This window comes from Ambystoma mexicanum, chromosome 12 (assembly GCF_040938575.1).
Source record: "Ambystoma mexicanum isolate Mex_15411 chromosome 12, UKY_AmexF1_1, whole genome shotgun sequence".
NCBI classification, from domain to species: Eukaryota; Metazoa; Chordata; class Amphibia; order Caudata; family Ambystomatidae; genus Ambystoma; species Ambystoma mexicanum.
The window spans coordinates 1,179,045,217-1,179,071,648 of record NC_090936.1 but is presented as its reverse complement, the minus strand read 5'-3'; the positions used below and the strand labels follow the sequence as shown (position 1 = coordinate 1,179,071,648).

Here is a 26,432-nt window from a genome sequence, read left to right as displayed (position 1 = left end):
CACAGGGCCTAGGTCTACTGTATTCCTGCCACCTAGCTTCTTGAAAAAGCTACAGTTCTGGGTCACCGTCGTCCTCCCATTGGATGCAGTCACCATGGACCCCTATACATCTATCACGGCCAACGGCTCAGGGTCATATGGTAGCGAGATCTTGCCTTCTGGGTGTCTGTTCCTGACCAGCACCCCATTGCCTGGGGATGCGTCTAGTGGTCGAAGATTCCTCCTGATATTCCCCCTCTCATTTCGCATCCTTCGCTCTTCGTCCACCTGCTCTTCATCAATCACTCCTGGTGCCTTACCTTCACTGCCCGGCAAAAATCTACACAGGCACCTTCTGAACAGGCCTTCTGCTAGGGCAACTCCTGTGGAGCAGTGCAGAGTGGTCCTGTATTCCCCCTCAGGAAATGATACAGCGCTCGATGCAGGGACGGTCGTCGATGAGCGATCCTAAACACCTTGTTCAGGGTCCGCATGAAGCCCTCAGCCTCCCCATTCGCCCTGGTCCATGACAGAGATATCTTCCTGTGCTTGACTCCGCACTCCTTCAAGAAGCCTGCAAAACTATCTGTGAAACGGCGGGCCATTATCGGTGCACACTTCTTCCGGGAATCCATGAGATGCAAAGACCTTCTCCACCTCAGGTACAATCTTCTCAAATAAGGTCGATCTCACGAACTCCACCTCCGGATACCTGCTCCATTCGTCAATTTCCACCAGGAAGTGCACGTCTCTCCCTATCGATCCAAAATCCATGTGCACCAATTCCCATGGCCCAGTGCCCCTGGGCATCGACTCAATCTAGGGTGCTCTCAGCACGGGGGCTGCAAAGTGACACCACACAAACAAATGTACCCACCAGCAGTTCCAGGATGGGGAACCACACCTTCATCCTTAAGTGTAACTTTTTCTTGGCAGATCCCTGATGCGCCAATGTTATTACTTTGGTGACCAGCGCAGATGGCACGACCATCCTCTGGTCTCTCAACAGCAGCCCCGATTCAGCAAATGACAGTTCATTCTTCACTTTCCAGAGCTGCTCCAGTGCTGCCTTCGCATCCTGTGTACATTTGCCCAGACCTATCAGAGCCCACTTCCAGTCGACTTTGGCGAGGGCCTCACGGAGTAGGCAGAAGCTATCCGCCAGCTCTTGCACGGACATGGAGTTCGAAGTGCTGGACTCTACCACCAGCCTGACAAAATAAACCTCCATCTCTCCATTCTCAGACTCCACTTAAGACTTCCCTGGATGTCTGGACAGGTAATCTGCAGCATTGTTTGCCCCTGGCCGGTACACCAAACAGAAAGTGTACCCCAATAAGGCCAGCATCCAACGCTCAAAACCAAGACGGTGGCCTCAATGATGATTCAGCCATGATTGGTAGCAACGGCCCATGGTCGGTCAAAACCGTCACCGGTCTCCCCAACACAGAGCCTGAAATGCATGCACCCCCAGAGCACTGCCAGTGCCTCACAATCAATGTGGGAAAACCGCTGCTCGGTATCTGTCAAGGCTCTGCTCGCAAATGTCACAGACTGCACCTCACTCTTCAAGATCTGCTGCTACAAGTCCAAAAGGGCTTGCATCCACCACGATCTCCAACGCTATGGCTGGGTTGAAAAACACCATAATGCTGTCGGCCAATGGGCCCCATTGCTATCCGCTCTCTTTCTTCATCAGATTTTGTAGCGGTTCAGACAATGTCGCCAAATTCCTGATGAATCGTCCACATTATGTTACCATACCGAGGGACACTGACACAGGTATTCCGTCTGGTCTGCGCCTGCGCTCTGGCACGTATGCCCTTTTTATTCCTGCAACGGAGTTGCATCACTCCATCGTGGTCGTAACGTGACTATGTCACTACTGACACCACTTTTTCATTATATTGCACAAGCTTTGTTTGCTTAAAATTGTTTTACCTTGTTTATTTTTCTTTGTATTTCCTTGTAGCTGCTTATATCGTGTCAAGCTTGCCTGAGCTTGAAGGGGGGACCAGTGCCTTGTGCTAGCTACTGCTCCCAGTTTATTTTTGCTTCCTAACACACACGCAAATGGCATTTTGGGAGTATTTTCTTTATTTCAATTAAGAGTCCATGCTCGGATTGAGCTTGCCAATAGCACAGGCAAATCTCACATTATGGAGCGCAGCTATCGAGGGAGCACAGAAGTTCCGCCTAAGTCCTGCTCATCTGCGTAAGGTCTAATCTCTGGGGCTCTGCAATACCCTCTGGACATATTTTACATATCACTTTATTAGAATTAGTTCCATAAAATACTATCTTTCCTTGCGTTGGAAGTCAAGTAGCTGAGTTTCTTTGGTTTCTTCCCCTGCTTCCATACTTTTTGCATGTGTAATATATTCACGTTCACTCGTAGCGCACAAATGAGAAATATTTACCTTTCTCTAAGGTTTTGCTCTGGACTTGGTTTGTGTTACTGAAACTTGGTTTTCCCCTGCGACTGGCCCAGACAAGGTCCATATTTTAGCTACTGGTTATTCTATTTTACATGTAGACCCAGACGATGCCCATCCAGGAGGTGGTGTAGCTTTAATATTCAAGAATAATGCTATTTGCTATCTTCTCCCCTGGACACCAGAAGTAGAAATGGAATCAATACTAGTAAGAGTGTTGGTTACCCCATCCTGTAAAATGCATTTTTTAATTGCATATCATCCACCTTCTTTTAATGTTATTGCATTTGAAAAGGCTTTCTTTCCTATTATATCGACTGTAGCCTTGACACATAATTTGTGATTTTAGGTGATTTCAGTTTATGGGCCGATTCTATAGATTGTGCATTGGCAGTTTCTATTATTGCCCATCTTTTGGGACAATAAAATATTATTGAATTGATTGTTTATTTGTATAGCGCCTATACACAAAGTGTTTAAAAGCGCTTCAAGTAGGGAGGGAACATGGGAGAATACAGTTACATTCTTACAGTCCTTGAATGAGAAAATGACCATCATAATCAGCCTGACGACATTTCGGATAGTGCAAGTGCAAGTGCAAGGAAACAGTAAGGGAGAAAAGAGGGAAGGAGAAGGAGATAAAATCAGCATTAAAATGACTATGCCTGACGGCAATTGATGCTGTGCCTGAGTGTACAGAAGGGGGGGGGGGGGTGGAGTTGAACACAATTACCATGCCTGACGGCAATTGGGGTAGTACCAGGCTTTAGGGGGACACAGATAGACTCAATGTCAGGAAGACCGAGATTCTCCTCATCGGCACACCCGCACACCTGCTCCCTCCTTTCCTGTCACTCTCTGGCTGGCCTCTCTTGGCCCTCTTCCTGCTCCAACCTGTGAGACTAAAAACCTTGGGGTTATCTTCAACTCCACACTTTCCTTCTCTCCTCAGATCTCTGACGTCTCTAAGAAGTTGCACTATCAGCTTCACCTCCTCAGAGGTATTCTTCCTTTCCTCACTTTCCCCCAGAAGCTCACAGTCTCCAGAGCTCTGGACCTCTCTAGGCTGGCCTACTCCAACAGCCTCTTTCTAAATCTTCCAGTCTCTACTCTCCGACCTCTGCAACTTATCCAGAACAGGACTGCGAGACTTGTCCTTGGCCTCAAGCCCACGGATCGTATCTCTCCATTTTCATTGGCAGTGGCAGCAGGATCAGGTTGAAGACCCTCTGCATCGGCCACAGGGCTTTCTGGGGTCTGGGACCGCACTATCTCCAACTCTCTCTTCCTAAACATCTCCCTTCTCGAGCTCTCCACTCATTCACCTCCAACTCTCTGAGGGTCAGTCGCTTTTCCAAGTAGAGAGTTGGTAGCAGATCTCTATCTTCAGCTGGGGCCTCCCTCTGGAACAGTATCCCTGCCTTTTTCAAACTGGAGCAGAACCAACGCCGGTTCCAGAAGCAACTCAGGGGCTTCTTCTTTGCTTCCGCTTTCTCTCTTCCTCTCCCCTGCTTATCTCCTAACTGCTCCACGCACCTGAATACCCTCTGAACTTGGGCCCAGGCTCCTGCATGTCCAGTTGCTCTTTGCACTGCCTCCTGGATCCCCTAGCACTTGTGGTCTGTATTTGCAACCCTACAGTCCCTTCTCTTTGCACTTATGAGCAACTAGTTGGCTGCACTTTGAGTTAACTGCACTTAGCCACACGCTGCCTGCACGCCTGTTTTACCTGCACCCCTGTCCCCTAAGCACTTCTCCCCTTCCACTTCCCTGAACTTGCACGATCTGAATGACACAGGGCCTAGTAAAATCATTGTTTTGTCCTGCCTATGTTCCACCCTCCTTGTTTTGTCACGCCTAGAAATACTTTGTACAGGCACGTTATAAAGGCCATATCATATCACCATGTTGCAGGCCTTGGGATCAAAATAAAACGTGGGAACGACAAGTGGGATGTAACTTTGGTTTATCATATGAAACACAGATTTAGGAGTGAGGAGTATAGGTGGTGGGTTTAATAAAATCGGGGGTGTATCCGTAAAACAGTGCAGAAGTCCATGGGAAAACCCAAGTGAGAGGGATTTTGAAGCCATGTTCTAAGTAGGATTGTGGTCTTGGGTCCAAACTCAACAATTCATGGTGAGGGTTGCATCACCCGGAGTGGTTCACACAGTCACTTGATGTTCTGAGCTCCAAAGGATCAGGGCCATTATGTCATATTCTGTGGCAAATGGCGTGTCTGGGCTTTGTAGCTTGGTGTCCATTTCTGTTATGCTCACCTTGCTCCCACAGGGGCGTCGATCTGAACTGGACAGCTGCGGTCTCCACCAATGTGACACGTAGTGCCGAGATGACGGACTGGACTGGCCCACCTAGCTTTGTTTTCTTGGCCCGTAGAAATATTCTTCTGCAAATGGAGAAAGGGAATTAACCACCCGTGGAGTTGAGCGTTAACCCCCCGCCCCCCCACTCCCGCTGATCTCCCCACTGATCACCTTTGATGTCCCCTCTTATAGTCTCACCTGATGGTTTGAAAAGATGAGCTCTCCATCCTGCATTGAGCGCAGGGGCGCGTAGATAACGAGTTGCTTCATTGGCTCGAAGGAATTGGTGAGTTCCAGAACAATATTGACTCTGAGATTCCCGGCAAGACACCGTAAGTATGTAGTTCGTAAGAGTTCAAATGTCTGACTTTCACTCTGTCCGATTCCTTGCAGGTTGCAGCTTGACCCTAGCGAAGAGTTCCTCGTGGCAACCGGTAATATTCAGGTAAGGATTTGTATTATCCAGCACAGTTCGATAAAATAATGTCAATATGTAACCTGTTGCTTTCTCCCTTATTCAGGCGCTGAGAGAAAGTATGAAGTCTCAAGGAATAATGCCTCCGGCGGTAAAATCAGGCAAGTCTATTGTGGTGATGAGGTTTCCCCTCGTTTGTCCCTTTGTTTCACCTTGCTGTCCTTTTGTTTCCCCTTAGGGGCCGGGGTTCGGCGAGAATGCAGTGGAAGCTGCGCCGACCCGTGAAGAGGAATAGTACCCCCGGTGGTAAAATCAGGTAAGTCTATGGGGGGTAACTAATATTGCCTCTGTGTATTCCCTTAGCTCACCTTGCTGTTCTTGTCTTCCCCTTAGGTGCCAGAGTGCGGCGGGAACATGCAGAAGGATGCGGTGGAATGTGAAGATGCTGCGAAGGCCGGTGAGTTCAGCGCGGCGCTGCAGCAGGCGAGGCGACGCGCATAAAATAACTTCTTTCTTCCAGCTCGAAGGCGCGATGGATCGGGAATTCAGGTAAGGATCAAAGGTATTGCTCTTGTTCTAACCTTTTCTCCTTCTTTCTCCCTTTTTCTAGGAGCTCCGGACTCGAGGCAGGCGTGACAGAAGACTGGATGCAGACTTGCAGGCACGGTGAGCATTACGCTGCTGGATGCAGAATAACGCGAAGCGTGTGCTGCTCTTCAGGCGTGGTTTAAATAGCCTCCAAAGTAGTCCCAGGTAAGTATTCCTCCCCAGCCCCACCCGAGTAAAAAAATAGTCCCTAAGTAAAGTAGTCCCTTCCAAGCCTCTTTTGGCTTGGAGCTCTTGCAGCATGGTCTGCATCAGGTAAGTTTGCAGCATGGTCTGCATCAGGTAAGTTTTAATCTATGAGCCTGGCGCCTATGGCGCCAGGACTGACTCTCCATATGAGCTGGCGCCATAGACGCCAGGACTGGACCCAAATAGCCCCTAGCAGGGTTGTTGGGCTTGCTTGGAATGACTTGATGCCTGCTTCTGGGGTTGCTGGACTTGTTCTGGGTCCCCGGGGGTAGGCATCATGACAATTTCTTCCCCATCTGTGCCAGAAAGAAATTCGCAAAATAATCTGCCCACACTAATAATTATTAGTTCTGTATCCTGCAACCCAGAGACCTTTCAATTATGGAATGATACAGCACAGCAGATCCTCAAACATGTGGTAACTTTATGAGAGTATGGTGTCTGAAGGATACCTTACCGATCCAGGGTCTACCTTTATGTTTAAAGTCATGGGAGAAGTCTAGCACTGTTGCAAATTCAGACCATATGCACTTCCATATATAGACCCCAAACAGATCAATGGAACGATTCAATCAGAGATTACAGAACCTTTTACCCAAACTAGTGGCTGAAGATGGATAGAAAATATGATGATTTGAGGGCCAACAGTGGTTTTCTTTACTCCGGAAGACCCATCAAGGTTCCAATGGATTTTTATCATTTGATCCCTTATAGAGAACCCTTTGACCTGCTTGAAAAACGCAAGTTAGGTTGGGAGACATAAGACAATCCTCCTGTGAACACTTTCCAGTTGGTCCAATGAACCAGAAGGTGAGATGATCACTGTTACTTAACTGATGCAGGAAATATATAACCAGTAGGCCAAGCTCTGAAAGTTCCACATTGGAGATAAGGTGCTATTGCTACTTCCCACCTCTGAGAGCAAACTGATGGCCCAGCAGCATGAACCTTATTTTAATAAGTGAAGTAGAAAGTGACCTAACTATTAGGTTCAGAATCTAGACAAACAAACACCATCCTTGATATACCAAATCAACCGGTTGAAGGAACTGAAAAAACAAGATGAGCCTTCGCCAGTAGCCATCGCTAAAAGACAAGAGAAGAAATACATATCTGGCAAAATCACATAAGCTCTAATACCAGATAAATTGGAGACATTACACAAGCAAGACCAGCAGGGCATTGTGTAGCACTTCTCAAACATGTTTTCAGTCCAACCTGGACGAGTGAAGGGATTTTATCACACTCATGCACCCACTGGTGAGGGAGAGGTTGGAGTTGGAGGAGAGAAAGATCAAGGAACAGCAGAGCAGATAAATGAAGAGGTTGGTGTTGGAGGAGGAGAGAGAGGGGAAGAGTATGAAAGGGAACATCACTAAAAGGAAGTGAAAGAGACTGAGGAACATCACACCAGCTAAGTGTTGGCAGGGGACAATCTTTGTCCGCAACTTTCTGGGGGTTCGGCCACAGATTCTCGCTAGTGTCAAAAGACAGAGCTGAAAAGAAGGGTATGTAGAGCAAGTCTTGCTGGGGTCTAGGTACCCAGACCCAAGGGGAAGGAAGCAGAGAGACCGATGAGCTTTGCATACCAAACTTGGCAGAGGGCTGGTGAGTAGGGGCGGTAGGGAAGGTAATGTTAGTGACTGCAGCCTCAAAATTCACCCAGAACAGACAGCGAAGTCTGTCACCTGGATGAAGGGCTACAAAGCCCAGAGTGGTCAATGTCAGCAGTGCCTTGGACCATTGAAGCTCCAGGAACTAAGAGCAACTGTGTGAACCCCTTTGGGTGATGCAGCCCTATCCACAAACTGTTGGTCACTAGGGGAACTTTGATTCAGGACCATGATCTTACTTGAGTTATGGCTTGAACAAACCCTTTGGTTGCATTTTCCCCCTTAAACCTCTGGCCGGTTATATTGATATGAACAGGCGTTACTCCCATCTGTGCGTTTTTCTATGATGAATCAAATGTACAACCCAAGTCTCCTCTTGATCCCTCAGCTTGTGACACTCTTTTTAAAGACTTGTTCTACTCTCGTTTTTGTGCGTTTGACTGTGTGTAATTGTATGCTTATCTGGTCCTCCGTCTGCGTGTTGCTCTCATTGTGCATTTCCCGATATTTATAGGTGTCATTTTTAGTTTGTGGGTGGGGGGGGGGTGTTAAATGCATGTGTGTGTATGCATATTCATTTATTTTGTGTGCCTTTGCATATTCAGAGCATATTGTCTGTGCTTGCGTACACTCCGAATGTACTGTATGTGTGTACTGCGACGGGTTAAGTCTATGGTCACAAATCACTTGATAAAGAAATTATGTGAAGGCATTAGAAGGATACATCTGCAGTCCAGGCAATAAAAAACATGCATGCTGGCATGATGTATATGGTTGTAAATTAATTGCATTTACCTTAGTATGTAAGCAGTGGTTGGCAAAAGCACAGCAGAACACCCTGTGGCTGCCATGGCTGCAATGCCTTCATCACTGATTTCTTCCAGGTGGCTGACTGCTTGCGCACCTAATTCTGCTCCAAGCTGAGAAGATTACAAGAATCATTTACCAAAGCATTAACATGTAAAAAATAAACTTTAGATGTAGTTATAAGTTGTGACCAAATAACAATATGGAATAACGACGAAGAACAGTTAAGTGGAGGCACCCTTAAAAATAAAGAGCAAGTTGAATCATAGAGATGTAGAGACACCATTTCACCTCATCCCTCAAAAGAAATAGTTGCTTGTAACTGAGGTTCTATTGCATTGAAATACATTGTTATGCTTTTTAGAACAGTATCCATCTTCTGGCTGGACACCCTCTAACATGTACAAATCCTCATAGGCTATCCACTCTTTGGGCTTTTTCTTTTCCACTGCAGTCATCACTGTTTGTTTCAAGCGTGAGATGGGATACATTACTCACCGTAATCGTATTTCTGATGCTTGTATCTGCTTAGATTCACATGCTGTGCATAGGCCGACATCTAGTGGAAGCTGCGGAGTATTACAGTTTGTTTTTCGAAACTCGAAAATGGGCGTCGACACAGGCGTGCCAGTAATACTATCCCTAGTGTGACGTCCACTGTACCCAAGATCCCTCACGCGTCTAGGATCCTCAGATTGTATTTTTTCTGACATGAGGAAGCATGAGGAGTAGCGCGAGTACAGATAATCCAAGCAGATAGACAGAAAAGTAAGACTACAAGCAATCATGCGCCTTCTCTCGGAGGGGAGGAAGGGTGGGTCGCATGTGAATCTAAGCAGATACAAGCATCAGAAATACGATTACGGTGAGTAATGTATCCCTTCTGAGGCTTGTGGAATCTGCTTAGATCACATGCTGTGCATAGATTAGCGAGCAGTACCAGAAGAAGGAGGTGGGATGTGAGAAGGGTCATGAGCAAACAGGTGTCTTAGAACCGCTTGTCCCACTTGTGTATCGGTCTTGGAATGAGTGTCAATGCAGTAATGCTGAGTAAAAGTGTGAATAGAGCTCCAAGTAGCTGCTTTGCAAATGGTGTCGAGGGGAACATTTGCAATGAAAGCCAGAGTGGCCCCAATGCCTCTAGTAGAATGGGCCCTTGGCGTAAAAGGCAGAGTTTTTTCAGAAAGAGAGTAACACAGCTGTATACAGTTGATAATCCACTTCGAGATCGCGCCTTTAGAGACGCGATCCCCCTCTCTGCCTGTAGCTACGGAGACAAACAGTTGATCTGTTTTCCTTAGCGGTCTGGTTTTATTTACATAGTAGAGGACCGCCCTACGCACATCAAGGGTGTGTAGTTTCACCTCAGCTGAGCTTTGCGGGTTCTGGAAGAAAGCCGGAAGCTCGATGGACTGGTTTACATGGAACTTAGATATAAATTTAGGTGAGAACCTAGGGTGTCTTTGTGGATAGTAAAGAAAGGATCCTGCACTGACAGAGCCTGAATTTCACTGACCCTTCTTATAGAGGTAATGGCTACTAAGAAGGCCGTTTTATAAGTCAGGTGTTTGAGACTACTTTTATGCATGGGTTCGAAAGGGGGGCCCATGAGCTTAGCTAGCACCACATTGAGGTCCCATCCTGGCGGTGGGTTCGAAATAGGAGGGTGAAGTCTCTTTACTCCTTCCATGAAGGCTTTAACTACTGGTACTTTCCACCACGATACTTTGTTATGGGATGTGGTGTAAGCCGAGAGGGCTGCCAGGTGTACCTTCAGAGAGTTAAAAACCAAACCTGCGTCCAGCAGGTGGAGCATGTATGTTACAACGTTGGAAGGAGTGCAATCAACTGCGTTGATTTGTTTGTTCTGGCACCAAATAACGAATCTCTTCCACTTGTCAAAGTAACAGTGCCTTGTGTTTGGTTTCCTGGATTCTTTTAGGATGTCCATACACCTCTGTGGTAAATTGAGATGCCCAAACTCTATGACCTCAGGAGCCATGCTGCCAGGTTCATTGAGTTGGGTTCCTGGTGCACTGTTTGACCTTGTTGCTGGGACAGTAGGTTGTACCAGGCTGGGAGTTTGATGGGCTCGCACACCGCCATCCTGCGTAGGTGTGGAAACCATGGTTGTCTCGCCCACATGGGAGCAACTAGGATGAGCGTCATCGATTCCTTGTTCATCTTGTACACCACCTTCCTGATGAGGAGTTGGTGGAAAAGCGTACGCAAACATCCCTGACCAGTTCATCCACAGGGCGTTCCCTTGGGAGTCTGGCTGGGGGAACCTGGATGCAAATCCTGGGCATTGTTTGTTTTCGCTTGTGGCGAATAGGTCTATAGTGGGGAAACCCCACTGAGAGAAGAGATCTTCTACGATATCTCTGTGAAGGACCCATTCGTGTTCTTCTGGGAGGGAGTCTCTGCTTAGGGCATCCGCTAGGGAATTGAGCTCCCCTGGAACATGTTGTGATGACAGGAAGATGTTCCGTCTGAGTGCCCATATCCAGATTTTCTGGGCAAGCTTGGACAGATTTGGCGAACGAGTTCCTCCTTGTTTGTTCAGATAGAACATGGCTGTCGTGCTGTCCGTCCGGATCTGCACCGACAAGTTTAGCAGATGGGGCTCGAACGCCCGAAGCGCTCGGAATACTGCCAGAAGCTCTAGCAGGTTGATGTGGTTCTTGGCTACTGAGTGAGACCAGAGACCCTGAGCTGTGTGGTGGAGATGGTGAGCTCCCCACCCAGTCAGGCATGCATCTGTAGTCACCACTGCCTGTACTTCGGGATCGTAAAAGGGTTTTCCCCTTGCGAGATTCTCTCTTGTCCACCAGTGTAAGCTCTGTACGAGTGTTGGCGAAACGACCGCTAGATCGTCCCACTGACCACTTGCCTGAGACCACTGTTTCGCCAACCATTCCTGCATGGGACGCATGCGCAGACGCGCGTGGGGGACCAGGTAAATGCATGACGCCATCATGCCCAGTAACCGCATTGCTTTGCGTACCGTTATTTGTTGACCTGACTGATAATGTGGAATTTGCAGTAGTATATTCCGAATTCTCTCTTCCGAAGGGAAGGTCAACCCTTTCTGAGTATCTAGGATTGCTCCTAGGAACTGTTTTGAGGTGCTTGGCACCAGACTTGACTTCTTCTCGTTGATAGAGAAGCCTAATTCGTGGAGGAGGTCGATAGTCCTCTGAATGTTTGACCTGCAAATTCCTGGGGTTTCCCCCGTTATGAGCCAGTCGTCCAGATAAGGGTACACTGGGATTGCCTCCCTGCGTAGGTGTGCAGCTGCCACCGCCAGTACCTTGGTGAATACCCTTGGTGCTGAAGCTATCCCGAAGGGCAGTACCTTGAATTGGTAGTGGCGACTGTCCACCTTGAAGCGCAAGTATTTTCTGTGCGCTAGGAGCATGGAAATATGAAAATAAGCATCTTTCATATCCAAGGTTGCCATGTAATCCCCCTTTTTTAGGAGGGGGATTACCTCTTGTAGCATGGTCATACAGAATTTTTGGGGCTTGACATACTTGTTGGCAGGCCGTAAGTCCAATACTGGGCACATTGTCAAATCTTTCTTTGGCACAAGGAAGTAAGTTGAATAGATACCCTTGTTTACCTGGTGTCCTGGGACGAGTTCTATCGCGTCCTTTTCTAGCAGAATGGCGATCTCCTCGAGAAGGATCTTCTGATGTTCTAAGGAGTGTATTCTTTGTCGTGGAGGGTGGTTCTGGGGACGCTGCAGTAATTCTATACAATATCCTGTGGACACTGTTGACAGCACCCATCTGTCTGAGGTGATCCCTTCCCAAGCCTGGGTGAAGTTGGAAATGCGTCCCCCTACTGGGGTTGCGTGAGAAGGGACCCTGAACTGAGCGTCACTGCTTTGGTGGAGGCGTGCCACCTCCCTTGTTGGGGCTGCCTCTGCCTCTTCCACGACCTCTCTTGTTACCCCTGCTGTAACTTTGGGTAGACTGCTGGTTGTTGTTCCATTGTGTACCCTGTCCTTGGGCATAGTTGCCTCTTTGTGAATTTTGGCCGCGTGGGCGACGAAAATTACTGTTCCCCCTCTGGTTAGGGGGTTTGTTGGTAAGCTGGCCAAGGGATTTGAGAGTCTCGTATTCGTCCTTGGCATTCTTAAGTGCGTCTTCGACCGCTTTCCCAAACAATAGATCGGGTTCCACCGGCTTGTCTATTAAAGAAGCCTGGGTTTCTGTTTTGAACCCCGACTGCCGTAACCACGCATGTCTCTTGATAACAGTACCTTCCGCTATCAATCTTCCTGCGTTGTCCGCGGCGTCGAAAGTTGCTTTTAATATGCAACCAGACACGGCTCTCCCTTCTGCCGAGATCCGAGCCAACTGGCCCTTTAACGGTTCAGGAGCAGAGGCTATGAGCGCCGCGACCTCTTCCCATTGATGGCAGTTGTAACTTGCCAACAGGGTGGTGGAGTTTGCAATCCTTGCTTGGTAGGCGGACGTTGAGGCTACCTTCCTGCCAAACCCATACAGTTTTTTGCTCTCCTTGTCGGGAGGAGCTTCTGACGACGATAAGGGTGTCCCAGCCCTCTTCCGAGTGTTGGTAACCACTAGGGAGTCTGGTTTAAGATGTCCTCTTATATAAAGAGGGTCATACTGGGCTGCCCGAAAAAGTTTTTCGACTCTGGGGTTGACGGCTCTGGTGAGGTTGGGATTCACCAGGGATGGATCTATTCTACGTTGGATGGATTTAAGGATAGGGATGGTCTGAGCGACCGGCCTCCTCTCTCCCACCAACTCTTCTGCGAAGTCCCTTTCCTCCTGTACACCGTGGGTGTCGATGTGAAAATGTTCTGCTGCGCGAGCGAGAACTTCATTAAGGAGGGGCTGGTTATCAACTGGCGAGTCGGTAACTGGGGCTTCGCTCTCTCCCGGGGAATCTACTCTGTAAATTTCCTGCTCATCTTCTACCTCCTCCAGGTCCTCATCATCCGCATAGTATTCAGTCCCGGTTTGTTCCTCCATAATGTTAAACTCCTGGTCCCCTTCAGGGAAAGGCTGTCCTTGGTATCTGGGGTGTGGAGTAGAGTATGGAGTAGAGTAAGGCTGCACCTCGAAGGGTTCAGGTCTTTCGAACCGGGCCTTTTTACTTAGGGGGATAGGATCAGAGGAGCCTGAGGGTGTGGCCCCTTGAGGGTCATACGAAAGGAAATGTTCTGGGTTTTTGTCATAAAAATCAGCTAAGGAAGACATCCTTGACATGACCCTGTCTATGTCTTCACTGGACCATTCCTTGGAACAGGGTATGACTTTAGTAGGCAATTTAGAGGACTTATCAAGGGTACCCTTGCTGGATGTTAATGTCCCAGTAGATTTGTGTTTGTCTGTCTGCTTAGGGTGGAAGGATGGTCTTACAGGAGTGGAAGGCTGTGCTTTCCGCTGTTTCCCCCCCTCCCCGTGCGTGGAAAAATGTTTTCCCTGCCCCTTGGAGGCCCCAGAGACTTTCGACGCCTGGCGTCGAGGGTCAGGAGAGGTATCTGTGTGTTTCGAGCGTGGGGCCTCGCTGGTGTTAACTGCGACCTCGGTCTCCTGGAGCGCGGCCTGGGGGTGGAAGTCGTCTTCGTCTTCCGACGATCGAACTTCCATTAATCTAGGGAGCGAGGCACTCTTGGCAAGAGTGGATGATTGCCTTGCGTCATGAGGCGATCTCGATCGAGAGCGCCCAGAGGACACCGAGTCGGACCGTTCTATCTGTGCCTCTTTCCGAGAAGTCGACGTCGTCGAGGTTCGGTTGGACTTAGTGTGCTTAGTGTGTGTAGGGTGTGTAGTGCTTGCGTCGCCGGGGGTCTTCCCCATAGCCGCCCTGCCGGACAACCTTCCGAGGTCGGGGACCTGCGCTCGGCAGTCTTTCGACGCCGTAATGCCCTCGCCGTCCGAAAGTACGGCGTCGCTGCCATCGCTGAAGGCGCCCTCCGCTGCCATGGCCGCCTGCCTGGCGTGGTGGGCCCAATGCTTTGTCGAACGGTCCTTAAGTGTCTTAGGCTTAAACCTACTACACGCTCTGCAGTTCGCTTCGGGGTGGTCCCTCGGCAAGCAGAGATTGCACGTGGCGTGCCTGTCGACCCAAGGGTATTTGCGGTTGCACTTGGGGCAGAATTGGAAAGGGGTACCCTCCATACGCACCTTGAGGCAGCGGGCTGGTAAGTGTTGGAAATATATAAGGTGTACCTATATACCAAGAGTGAAGAGTATGTACCACCCCCCACTCTCCCTACTTGCAGGGCCGAGGCCAGCGGCCTACTAGGCCCGGGCCGAGGCCAGCGGCCTTCCGAGGCCCAGATCTGTCGTGCAGCAGCCGACGGTCGATGTCTTCTCCAGCCGTCGTCGAGTGTCGAGGGTCGACGTTGGGGTGGGGAAGGATGTCAATAAATAATTTTAAACTTCAATAATTAGCAAAAGTAAGGCTAAGGCCAGGGGACTCCGCAAGATGCTTCCGACCAGTATGGCGGAAAAAAACAATCTGAGGATCCTAGACGCGTGAGGGATCTTGGGTACAGTGGACGTCACACTAGGGATAGTATTACTGGCACGCCTGTGTCGACGCCCATTTTCGAATTTCGAAAAACAAACTATAATACTCCGCAGCTTCCACTAGATGTCGGCCTATGCACAGCATGTGATCTAAGCAGATTCCACAAGCCTCAGAAATATATATATATAAAGTTGCCTTGTACCGCAGTATAAGGCTTTCGGAGTGCACTCCAGAAAACAGACGCACGTGGAAATCCCACTCTGGACCCAGAGTTACAAAAAAGACCAGCAGTCCTCCAAACATCCAAAATATTCTTTAATTAAATGCCATGGACAAAAGAAAATGTGCGGCAACGACTCGTTTCGCGGCAAAGCTAACCGCTTGATCACGTTAAGGGTACGGAAACAAAAGAAGTACTTTTAAACTCGTGTGCTCTCTATGGTATGCAAGGATAGAGTGACCTGCACAATAGTAATCATGTGTATGCACAGTATCCGCCATGTTTGAACGTGTTTTAAACCCAAGTGGGTTGTATAAAATATACTAAAATGCATAAAATACATTTTATAAACACATCAAATTGACTGGCAATGTCTCTCTTTTCTCAACATGTAAACCATACATAGTATGCATTATAATGTCCTCTTATTGCACATGCTGCGTATATTTATTGTTGTACTGCGCATATTCGTATAAATGTCATGCTAAGTTTACCGCATGTTGAACCTGCTCAAAGTATGGAGCTGATAGTTCAACATAGATTTCAACGCGGAATTTGTAAACTGTCTACGTGTTTATTTGTACATCAAAACACGTATGTGTACTATATCGAAGGTGCTCAATTTGTAATTGACTAAATAGCAATTAATATTCCCAGAATTCGAAAAACGAATTTCTAAAAGCAATATCACAATGTAACCTGTATCATTTGTTGGAATATTCATACAGCAGATTATTTGTAATCTAGGCAAACTAGTTAAAGTGCAAGTGCCTTTGGACTGCCTCTGCAATTAAGCCAAGGACTGTCTGTTGCTAATAAAATGCTAGTGCATAAAAAAAGCAAGCAGCTTTTTAAATATACCACATGTAAAAATGTATAAAGTGCAAGTGCCTATGAGCAAAATTGCAATAGCTAACCTTAGTGGGTAGTGTGCAAATAGCAATGTAGCAGCATAAGAATCCTATACAAAGGTATATAAAGTGCTGTGTGCATACAGAGCCTAAATATTAAAATCAGTTAATTATTTCCACGCTGTCACATGAGTGATAATGCAATTAAGATACATATTACGACAATGGATAAAACCTTAATAGTGAAACACACAAAGGAAAGAAATTAATATACTGGCCTTATGTGCATTAGAAAAAGGGGATGGGGGGGACATGATAAGTACACTATAGTAAGATGCAACCACAAGTTTAACTAGTGTTCCTAAGTAACACAGCAATAAAGTTGCTGACACTATATAAGAAAAAAGAAGGGAAATATATTTAAACTTAGATAGCTAGAGGTAAAAAGAATCTAAAATTCATTCAATTACTGTAATAAAAATATTGAATTGATGGACTCTATAGCCTGCAAGCTAATGTGAGAGATAGAGGTGGTGTAAACAAAAAATATAGCATCGAGACTTATGTACAATATCAGTAAAGAACATAATGTAATCCCATAAGTATGTAACTAACTGATGGAACTACAAATTATGTTAAACGTGTAGCAGAGAATTACAAAGATTTACAAAGAATTGGTAAAGGGGGGTATCAAAGTAAACACTCAAGACTGAATACAATGTATCCTCATCATCAAGCATGGTAAAACATGCATAGTAAAAATACAGGCAATTTGTTTAGGTCCCAAGAAAGGTATAGAGTTCCTCATCTAGGTTATGTCCCTTCGGTTTCTTAGTTTCGAAGTCCAAAATGTATTTTGTCTCAGTTTGTCGAAGGAGCAATTCCCGGTTTCCTCCTCTCAATGCCTTTGGAATTGTATGTATCCCAAAGTAGGCGAAGCCTTGTAGGTTACCTCCATGTATTTCCTGAAAATGTAGAGCCATCGGATACCTGGGATCAATGTTCCTAATGGCTCTTATATGTTGGAGTATCCTAAGTTTCAATTTGCCAATAGTACTACCAACGTACCATTTGTCACATGGACAGGTGAGCACATACATAACATACTCAGTTTCACAAGTGATATGAGATTTAATGATCATGTTTTTGTGTAGTATAGGATGGAGGATGGAGGTAGTTTTTGGTATTTTTTGCAAATTTGCACGCCTTACATTTCATATATATATATATATACATATATATATATATATTTATTACACAGCCACGGTAGTGGCCGTGTAGTTATGGATAAGTTGCTGTTTCCATAGGAAGAGCACTTTTTGGGGCGGCTTATAACTTCGCTCCCTCTGGACGAATCCTCACCAAACTTTGCAAAAAAAAGTATATGGCCCACTCTGAATTTTCCTGCAAAGTTTGGTGAGGTTTGGTCCATGGGAGTTATAGGGGGGTCCCAAAACATCTTTTTTCCCCATAGACTGAATGGGGGAAATGTTTTCGCACGCCTACAGCCTAAACCGCTGGACAGATTTTCACCAAATTTGCAGCAGGAGCTTGGTCCCGAAAGTGTGCATTTGTAAATTTGGTGAGAATCCGTCCAGTAGTTTTCTTTAAAATGACCCAAAAATATGTCTAAAAAAATTAGTGATATCTATGTCTGCTCCGGGGTCACACTTCCCTGCTCGCTCCGCGGACAAGATACCGATTGGCTAATCCGTAGCGTCATGTCCGCGGACATGTGACGCGTTCACTGATTGGATGTTGAAGAGCGTGAAGTGCGTCAGATTGTTTCGATGCACCCACCATCTTTTATTCGTGTTTTGGTGTACACGGCCATCTCCGCTAAAACATATAAAACACCACAACATTGCACTTGTTAAATTTATGACATACTGTCTCGGAAGGGGAGGGTTAATGAGGCTGGGATGGGATGTAACAGCAGGAAGTCAAAAAGTGGTGGTTTTTTGTCAACAAAGTAATACGGTTAATTGGAAGTTGTTGCTCAATATAATGTCCGTAAAGTACAGGCGAAAAATTACTGTGTCTGTGTTACAATGGATTTAAAATAATACTGCAGTCAGACTGGCGCCCTAGAGTTTGAAATCTGAGGCAGCCACCTGCAGTGTTTGATGGAAACAGTGGGTCTGCAAGTGTATGGGAGTACCAGTTCTCATGAATGCATTGAGACATGGTGTTGCATAGTCAGAATGTATTTGGATTCTGAGTGAAGGTCACTTGCTTTGCTTTTTTGGTTGCAAGCTCAGTAGGCCCACGCATCCGTCTGAACCCATAAGGGTCAATTGTTTTTTGACCTTGAGCGAAAGTGAACATTCAGTAAGAATGCAGGGAGTGAAAGTTTGCAAAAAAAAACATTTGATAAGGTTATGCATTCAAAACGTTTGTAAGGCACATGTAATATCAGTTCATGAAGATTCTTTGGTGGAAGCACTTTGCTGTCTGAGTTTCACAAAGACAATGGAGATGGTCAATATTGTGTAAGTTTGCTTTTGATGACTGTACACCGGAAAGAGATTTAATTTTTTATTACCTGAACATTAATTTTGGCAATGTATTATGTTTTTGTGTAGTTGTCATTTTTTTTGTTATGGAGAGTACAGATTCTCAGTGTTTGTAGGCTATCACTAGATTCACCCATGTTCAACGCTAATATTTCTTTAAAATGTCATGCATAACCACATCGATTTGTATATCAGTTTCCACGTTCTTTTTGTATATTTTTGAAATTGTTTGCTAAAGGTTGGGTATTGATACGTATTTTCTGTTATGTTTTCCAAATAGCTACATCCTGCCTTACTGCGATTGCCATGGATTCCAGATGCCAAGTGATGGATTTTTCGCACGCCACATGCACGTACTCGTAACCGGCTGCCTAACTGTGACTGTTTTGTGGGACGATCGCACAGGACCCATTTGTCTGTACGCTACAGTGGCGATTAGGAGTAACATAACATCTTTTATGGTGGTGTAGGCCCAAGTTCATGCCGACGTCCTGGAATTCACTGTGCGACTGAAGCGGTTGCTTTATCAAAAATGAATACTTTGTGTATGGGAAAAGAACAACGTGTGCCTCATGATTAACATTTTCAATGACGACTGAAGAAACAAAGTTACAATTTGACTGAACATGGGAATAGTCCGATGGTCTCGGACAGTTTATTGTGAAATAAAAGTACTTTACAAATTGTAAAGTATTAATGTTTTCTTTTAAAAACCAGTTTATTATTTCAAAATGTGGCGTGCTACGTTGTAAGTCGCTGTGTGTTCATTTTCAGGTTCTGCGTCACGACACGTAGGTGCTTATGGGCGCTTTTGGCTACGCTGGAGAGGAACGTCATCCAAAAAAGGTGTAGAATATTATTAGGGATGTTTATGTGACGGTCAGGGGCAGCCCATATGATTTAGTGACGTCAGGGCAATTTATGTTAGGCAGATGCAGCAATGGACAAGACTAGTGATTGTGAATGAGTTTACAAAGTTTGTAGAAATGTTTTGCACACCTAATATGACAAATTATTTGTGTATTCTTTTGACAGTTTTGAGAAAAAAAAACGTGGGTGGATTTACAGTAAATTTGCGTAAGGCTGATTGGCAACGACCGAAAAGCATGGTGTTGGAGATGTGGGAGTGTTTTCGTATTTGACAAGTGTCATAATGTAATTTAAAAAAATAGCGGTATACCTTTACTGACTGAGGGGTAGGCTGTAGCCATGGGGAGTGGGCAGAATGTCGGGGTCATGGAATAAGGTCATGATCCGCACAATGTGGCTATTGGGCATATCCAGAAGGGAGAAAAGATAGGATTAAAGTGGCCATGTCCACCTGGGACTGGCTTTGTGGTAAAGTTGTTAGACATTACGATACATTTGAAAGGGAAGAAAAAAGTGCTTGTGGTAATATGTTAACAGGGTTTGCTTTTTGCAGGCTGCCATGGAAAGCGAAGAGGGGCCCTGTATGAAACACCTGCCTTCCCTTTCTATGGTAACCATCTTGAAAAAGGATTTTGTTTCCTAAACCGGGACGCCAGAGGTGTCCCGGTTTAGGATGAAAAATCCTCTTTTTTATTAGCACGGGTTACTGCTTTGGAAATCTAGATTGTTAATGGCATTCATCCCCCATTTTAGAGGCGGAATGGGAGGTAATGATCCAGAGATCTCGTTATGCGCTCTCGCTTCGATTGGGCTAATAACTTCTTTATTTACCGTTCCAGTCCCTGGAACGCAGGATGAACGCTACAATATTCCCATTAGCATAACACAAACTGCAAATGGAAATGTTGGAAAATCTTATTGCGTCTATGTACTTTACTGAGAAATATAAAGTAGATGGAGTCTATGCGATTTTTTTTTACTTATATTTTTTAACTGTGAAAGGTGGTTCTTGAAGGAATATTTATTTTGTTTACGGATGGCTTTTTTTTTGGGAGGACAGCTAAGAACGAAAGTTGCGGACAGAAATGAGCAAATAGGCACCAAACGGTAATACGCAGGGGTAGGTGGACGGGGGGAAATGTTGTGCGTGTGTTATTTGTAAGGTAGGGGCAGTGTTTCTCATGCTCCTTCATTACTGCAGTGGTGCTGTTTCTTGGGGAGGAGGGATGGCCTTAGCTCATGTCGTTTTCAGATAAATAGTACTTTTGCTAAAAGTATGTATTGTGTACTAGATTGTTAATGGCCGAGTACGAATAGGTGTTGGAGCTATGCAAGGGAAATGTTGAAGTTGCTACATCAGTAAAAAATGTAGTTCCACACGGTCCACAAGGCATATATCTTATTGTTAAGTGTGTACGGGTTCTCGGACACGTCACCATACTGTGCGCCAGCATATGGTCATGTGGCATTCTCTGGAAGGTGTGCAATGAAGTCAGATGTTAGTTTACATTATAGTTACATGCCACTACTAGAAACCTATCAACTTCAGTAAAAAAACTTTGTTAAAGGGACGTTATGGTTCCAAGTAAATTCGAAAAACCCTTGAAATTCGCCAGTTATGATAAGCTAAGCAACCATAACTCGCACCACCACTGTGCACTGCTAAGACTAACACCCAAGACATCAAAGATGACATCACAAATGTCATTGATGGCATCACTGATGACATCACATGTGCATTTACTTTTCATGAAAACTATGTAGAAGGGATTCTTATTATAATGTTGACCAAAAAGTGTCAAGGATCATTGGAATAAATATCAAGTGCTAATTAGTGCATTAAGCAATGCATTCATATAAATAGCATTCTATTATGAAATTATATCTAGTATACTAAGCTACTCATGTAGAAACATAGGCATTGTTTGCAACATACATGATGGAGGTGCAATATTCATAATCTTGCCATGTTGAATAGTGAAATGATAACTGTTTTCTTATTAGAGTTTTGCATACTGTAAAACATGTGATAAGTAGGTAATAAAATCCACTTACTACATAATTGCATTATTATAGACAAAACACAAAGGGACAACAACACATACAAATATGAGTATATACAAGGAAATTGAAGTAAGGAAAAAAGCAGCAGTAGTAGCAGAAAGTGTTCATAACCTACCTGATTACCTTTATGCACAGAAATGATTGCTCTGTTTCAAAGCTACTACTTACCCTATGCATATGTATCACATTATTTGACTGGGCCCTAAGGGAATTACTGTAAGAACATACTTGAAGGATAAGTCTACAAATATAGTACCTTTTCAATTTTTAATTCCCGACTGTTACTGAAGAAAACCATGTGGCCTAGATATGTCAGTAAAGGAAAAAAGGGGGAGCCAGACATGTGATGTCATCAGTGATGTCATCAATGACATTTGTGAGGTCATCTTTGATGGCCTGGGTGTTAGTCTTAGCAGTGCACAGTGGTGGGGCGAGTTATGGTTGCTTAGCTTACCATAACTGGCGAATTTCAAGGGTTTTTCGGTTTTACTTGGAACCATAACGTCCCGTTAAAGTTTTTTTACTGAATGAATATATATATATATATACGCTCAACTAACCAGTGCGACAAAGTTCCTTGCCTAACATTGAGGACCGAAAGTGTGGTGGCCACAAGGGCAGGAGGCTGCCGAGAGCTAATTGATACTGGACCTAGAGGAGGTATACAAGCATCCTGGAGTGACAGTAATACTTGCATGTACCCCAACCTGAACCATGGTCAAGTGGTTAGCCAAAATGCCCCTGAAGAGACCTCTACCCATTTCACTAGAGATTCCTGACAGCTATTCCATGCCCCTAACCGGTCCAAAACACGCAGTAAGCATCAATAGCTCTCCCATTAAAGAAGGAGTTGATGCGTGGCGAAAATTAATTTGTTTCTTCAGCACTGCTGTCAGAGTCAAGATTCATGAGACCGAGTCATACGTTGCAGCGTGCACAGGCTCCTGCTGACTCAAAGCTACACTTAATAAAGGAAGAGAAGGAAAATAAACGAATGCATGTTACCCGCAAGAGGAGCAGAAGCAACAAGCAATGCTCTTATGCTCCAGCCGGCGTCACGAGGATCACAAAGTTGCACTTTCCCTGCAACCAAAGGTTCCCATATAAAGCAAAAACCCCATTCTTACCAAACGCTTCCCTGACTTACACACTATGAAATTAGTGTGAATCGTATCAACACAGGCCAGGCCAACAAGGCTTGAAGGGGTGAAAAGGGACCTCAGGGGGGGCGTGGCCAGCCGAGGACCCAGACTGATGGCTTCTTGGTGAGCTCTGTGGTCCCATTCTGCCTAGAGGCCCGAATCCCCCTTCCGGGACACCTAAATCCCTGCAGAAATGACTCGCACAACCATAAACACTTGAGGCATTATATTATCAGAAAATGAAGCAGTGAAATACGCTGGTGAAGGTGGGAGACGAAATGGTTCACAGATCGGTCCTCCCACCAAGATGGCAGCCGCCATGCACCTGGAGGGGGAAGGATGCAGAGAGGAACACACGAAGCTGTGGCGGACCGCGCGGCAGCTGGGAGAAGCATCTTGAGAGTTCCCCGATGAAGATCAGCAAGCCCGAATAAGTTTCAGGGCGCACAACGAAAATCCTTATAGACACGGAGACCGAGGGCGATGTGCAGCTCACCCCTCTCCTCCATCCATGCAGAAGAGACTAACAATATCAATAATGGAGAGCCCGGAGTGATTGAAGCATCCGAGGCGTGGACTCTGAACCCGGAGACAGCCTAGAAGACAAGCAAGCACGTCAAGAGAAAAACAGACACCGTCTGGAAAGGTACGGAGAAGTGGGTGGCTGCGTCTGAGGAGCGATCGGATCCCCGGTGAATTAATAAGGATGGCAGCATGGATACGGGTGAGCAAGGCAGCTGCGATTACAGCGAGATGGTGGCCCTAGAGATGAAAGAAACATGGCACGCCTCGGAACCACCCCCGAAAGAGTGAAAAGAAAACGGAGCGCTGCTGGTGGGGAGAGCATCACCTGTTAACAGATCAAGATAAGAAAACGTGGAAGGGGGGCAGACCAAACCATAATAGGCCACGCAAAGAGGGGCTGAAGAAGAAGGATTTGAGATAGCAAAACTCACCTGAGCTGGGTACAGCAAGAAGAGGAAGGGGTGACAAGAAGTTTATAGCAATGTGGTTAGTAAGAGACCACAGGAGCTGTAGGGTCCTTATGAAAACCCAAAAGAACGAATGCCCATTAATGTAACAAGAGAGGCAAAGACCTACAGCGTGCATACCAGGAGAGCACCAGCGTCTGAGGTCCCTGGAAAAGTCCACACTGAAAGAAACACAACCCACACACTCCCTACAGCCATGAAGTAATGAGCAAGGAAGTGACAGCCCCCACTCCCAAGAATCAACCGAGTTTCCAGGGCTTGGAAGGACAGCATGTTTGAGAGGGCTTGACAAGCCAAACTAAGGACAAATTCCAGAGCCAGGCGCAAGTAAACAAGACCTGGAACCTCGAATCATAACTGCACCAGACAACATGGCTAAACAGGGGCAGAAGCAGAAGGGATCATCGTCTGGGGACATCAAGGCACTTATGCAAGCTGCAGACACCCAGAAACGAAACCTGTAACAAACAACCGCTCGGATACACTCCCCCTCCTCAAAAGACACGCTGACACACGAGGACCCGCCCCAGCACAAATCTGATCTGCTGGAGATGTTACAGGAGCTAAAAAAGACATTAAAGATAGTGCCTCTGACTTAGCTAAGTCAATAGCAGACCTTAATAAAGGAATTACAGCAGTGAAAAGTGGATGGATGAAGCTGAGACAACACTGGCGGAGCAGGGACATGAGCAGGATGTACTAGCCAGAAGAGTTCATGAGCTGGAGCAACAGATGGATCGAGTCCAGGGCAAACAAGATGATGCCGAAAATATATTGAGGCATGATAACTTAAGGATCTGAGCCATCCCTAAATGGATTCCAGACTCCGAGCATTAGCAAACAATAAGAGAGCTATTTCGACAAATTTTAGGCCCGGAAGACGAGAGAGGCATAATAATGGACAGAAATCACATGGTCTACTCTACCTACCAAATCAATAGAAACTTGGTCCCTGATGTGCTAACCAGAGTGCATTCGTACCAACTAAAAGATGATATCATGCGGGCGGGCCACAGGGCAGGTCACATCCGATTCCAAACGGCACCCATTCAGCTCTACCAAGATTTGACGCAAGCCACTTTTCAAAAGAGGAAACATCTGAGTGTGGTAACGGACTGGATGAGGAATAAGAAAATCCAATATCAGTGGATCTACCCGAATGGATTTAGATTTGAATGGAAAGAGCAGAGATACACCATCACGAAAGAAGAAGACCTGGAAGAGCTCATGAGAGAAGAGGAAGGAAGTGAAAGTGAAGCGAGATGAAAGATCCCCTCAGATCATCCTAGAGAGAGCGACACGCGGAAGAGAGAGCAATGGAAACCATCAAGATCCCGACGAGGCCTTCCTAAAGAATATAAGGAGAAAGACTTGACGTGAAGAGCTCACACGAGAGGGTGAAGATACGCCAACATTTTGGGACGTTATTATATAGACATGGGAAGGTCTGAGTGATGGCCCTCTAATGATGACCAGCTAAGAAGTGAGTAGACTGGTTCTTATTAAGAAACTTGCCACAAAGGTGGAAATGATCAATGCAGGGATAGGGGTGCAGGGTGGGGGGATGGCTGAGGGGGAGACACAGATCCCCATGTTCCTGGGAAAGTTAATCCCGGTGAGTTATTGTGATAATTCAGGTTAACTGTTTAGGTTGGAAGTTATGGGGGAGTTACAAATGGGGAGGGGAAGAAACTTTACATAAAGCACAATCTTCGGTTGAGGACAAAAAACTGCATAACTGCAGTTCCCAAAGATCCATATGAGAAAGGGGATGGGATGGAAGGATATAAGATACAACCCAAAATATGGCTGATCTAGCGTTTGTTACACTTAATGTTCAGGGGGTAAACTTCCCAATAAAAAGAAGATCAATTATGAGACGACTGGGAGAACTGCAAGCCTCAGTCGTGTGGATTCAAGAAACCCACTTGCTCCCAGAAGATGAACAAAGACTAAGACACAGAGCCTTCCCAATGCAATTCCTGGCCTCGAGTGGGACAAGAAAGAGAGGGGTGGGAATACTTATTGCCAAAGGGGTCCGCTTCGAGAAGCAATATATAAAAAAAGACCCAGAAGGGAGATATCTAATCCTGGGGGGAACTTTAATGGACCAACAGGTGACCATGGTGGCGATCTACGCTCCCAATGAAAAGCAAGATAGGTTCCTGCTGGAGCTACTCCCAAAAATTGCAGAATGGGGAAGAGGGCAGATTCTAATAGGGGAGATTTCAACTGCGTAATGGACGCCCCAATGGACAAAACTCTCCCAACGACATCCAGCGATAACGCAAATAGGAAAGCCCTGGCCCAATTTCTTAGAGACCTATAGCTAATAGAAACCTGGCGTTTTTTTCGTCCACTGGAGAAGGCCTACACCTTTTATTCAGCAGTACATAAAGGGTTCTCCCGGATCGATATCGAATACGGTGTATATCAAACCACGCGCCGGTCTCTATGACCATGGAAATGCCACGCCCAATGCCGCAAACTCGCAAACCATGGCGCCTAAACGAGCTTCTACTGAAAGACTTGGCACTTAGATCAGATATAGAACAGGCGCTAAAGCATTATTTCACAGAAAACACCATGCCAGGGATCAACTGGGGAACAATATGGGACGCCAGTAAAGCTGTAGTTTGAGGTGAATTTATTGCACATACAACTAACTTCCTAAAGAGGAAAGAGAAGGAGATGCAAGAATTAGAAACTAAAGTAAAATGGCCAAAGCCCAATATAAAGATAAGAAGTCCCAAAAGGCCTGGCGGGGACTCAAACTAAAGCCGCATTAGAGGCTCACTACGCAGACGAATCTGCAAAACTCCTGCTCAAAACAAAATAAATGTATTATATAAAAGGGGACAAAGCCAATCGATTATTAGCAGCCAAACTGAAA

The 26,432-nt window shown here is 45.9% G+C and overlaps 1 protein-coding gene across 1 annotated transcript in view; it reads right to left on the bottom strand.

Moving 5' to 3' along the window:
• Window positions 1-26,432, bottom strand: part of AMDHD1 (amidohydrolase domain containing 1) — a 426,527-nt gene that overhangs the window by 110,778 nt on the left and 289,317 nt on the right. The window contains exon 6 of the mRNA XM_069629827.1: window positions 8,357-8,481. Coding sequence (XP_069485928.1) covers window positions 8,357-8,481 — 125 coding nt within the window. The remainder of the gene's footprint in view (window positions 1-8,356; window positions 8,482-26,432) is intronic.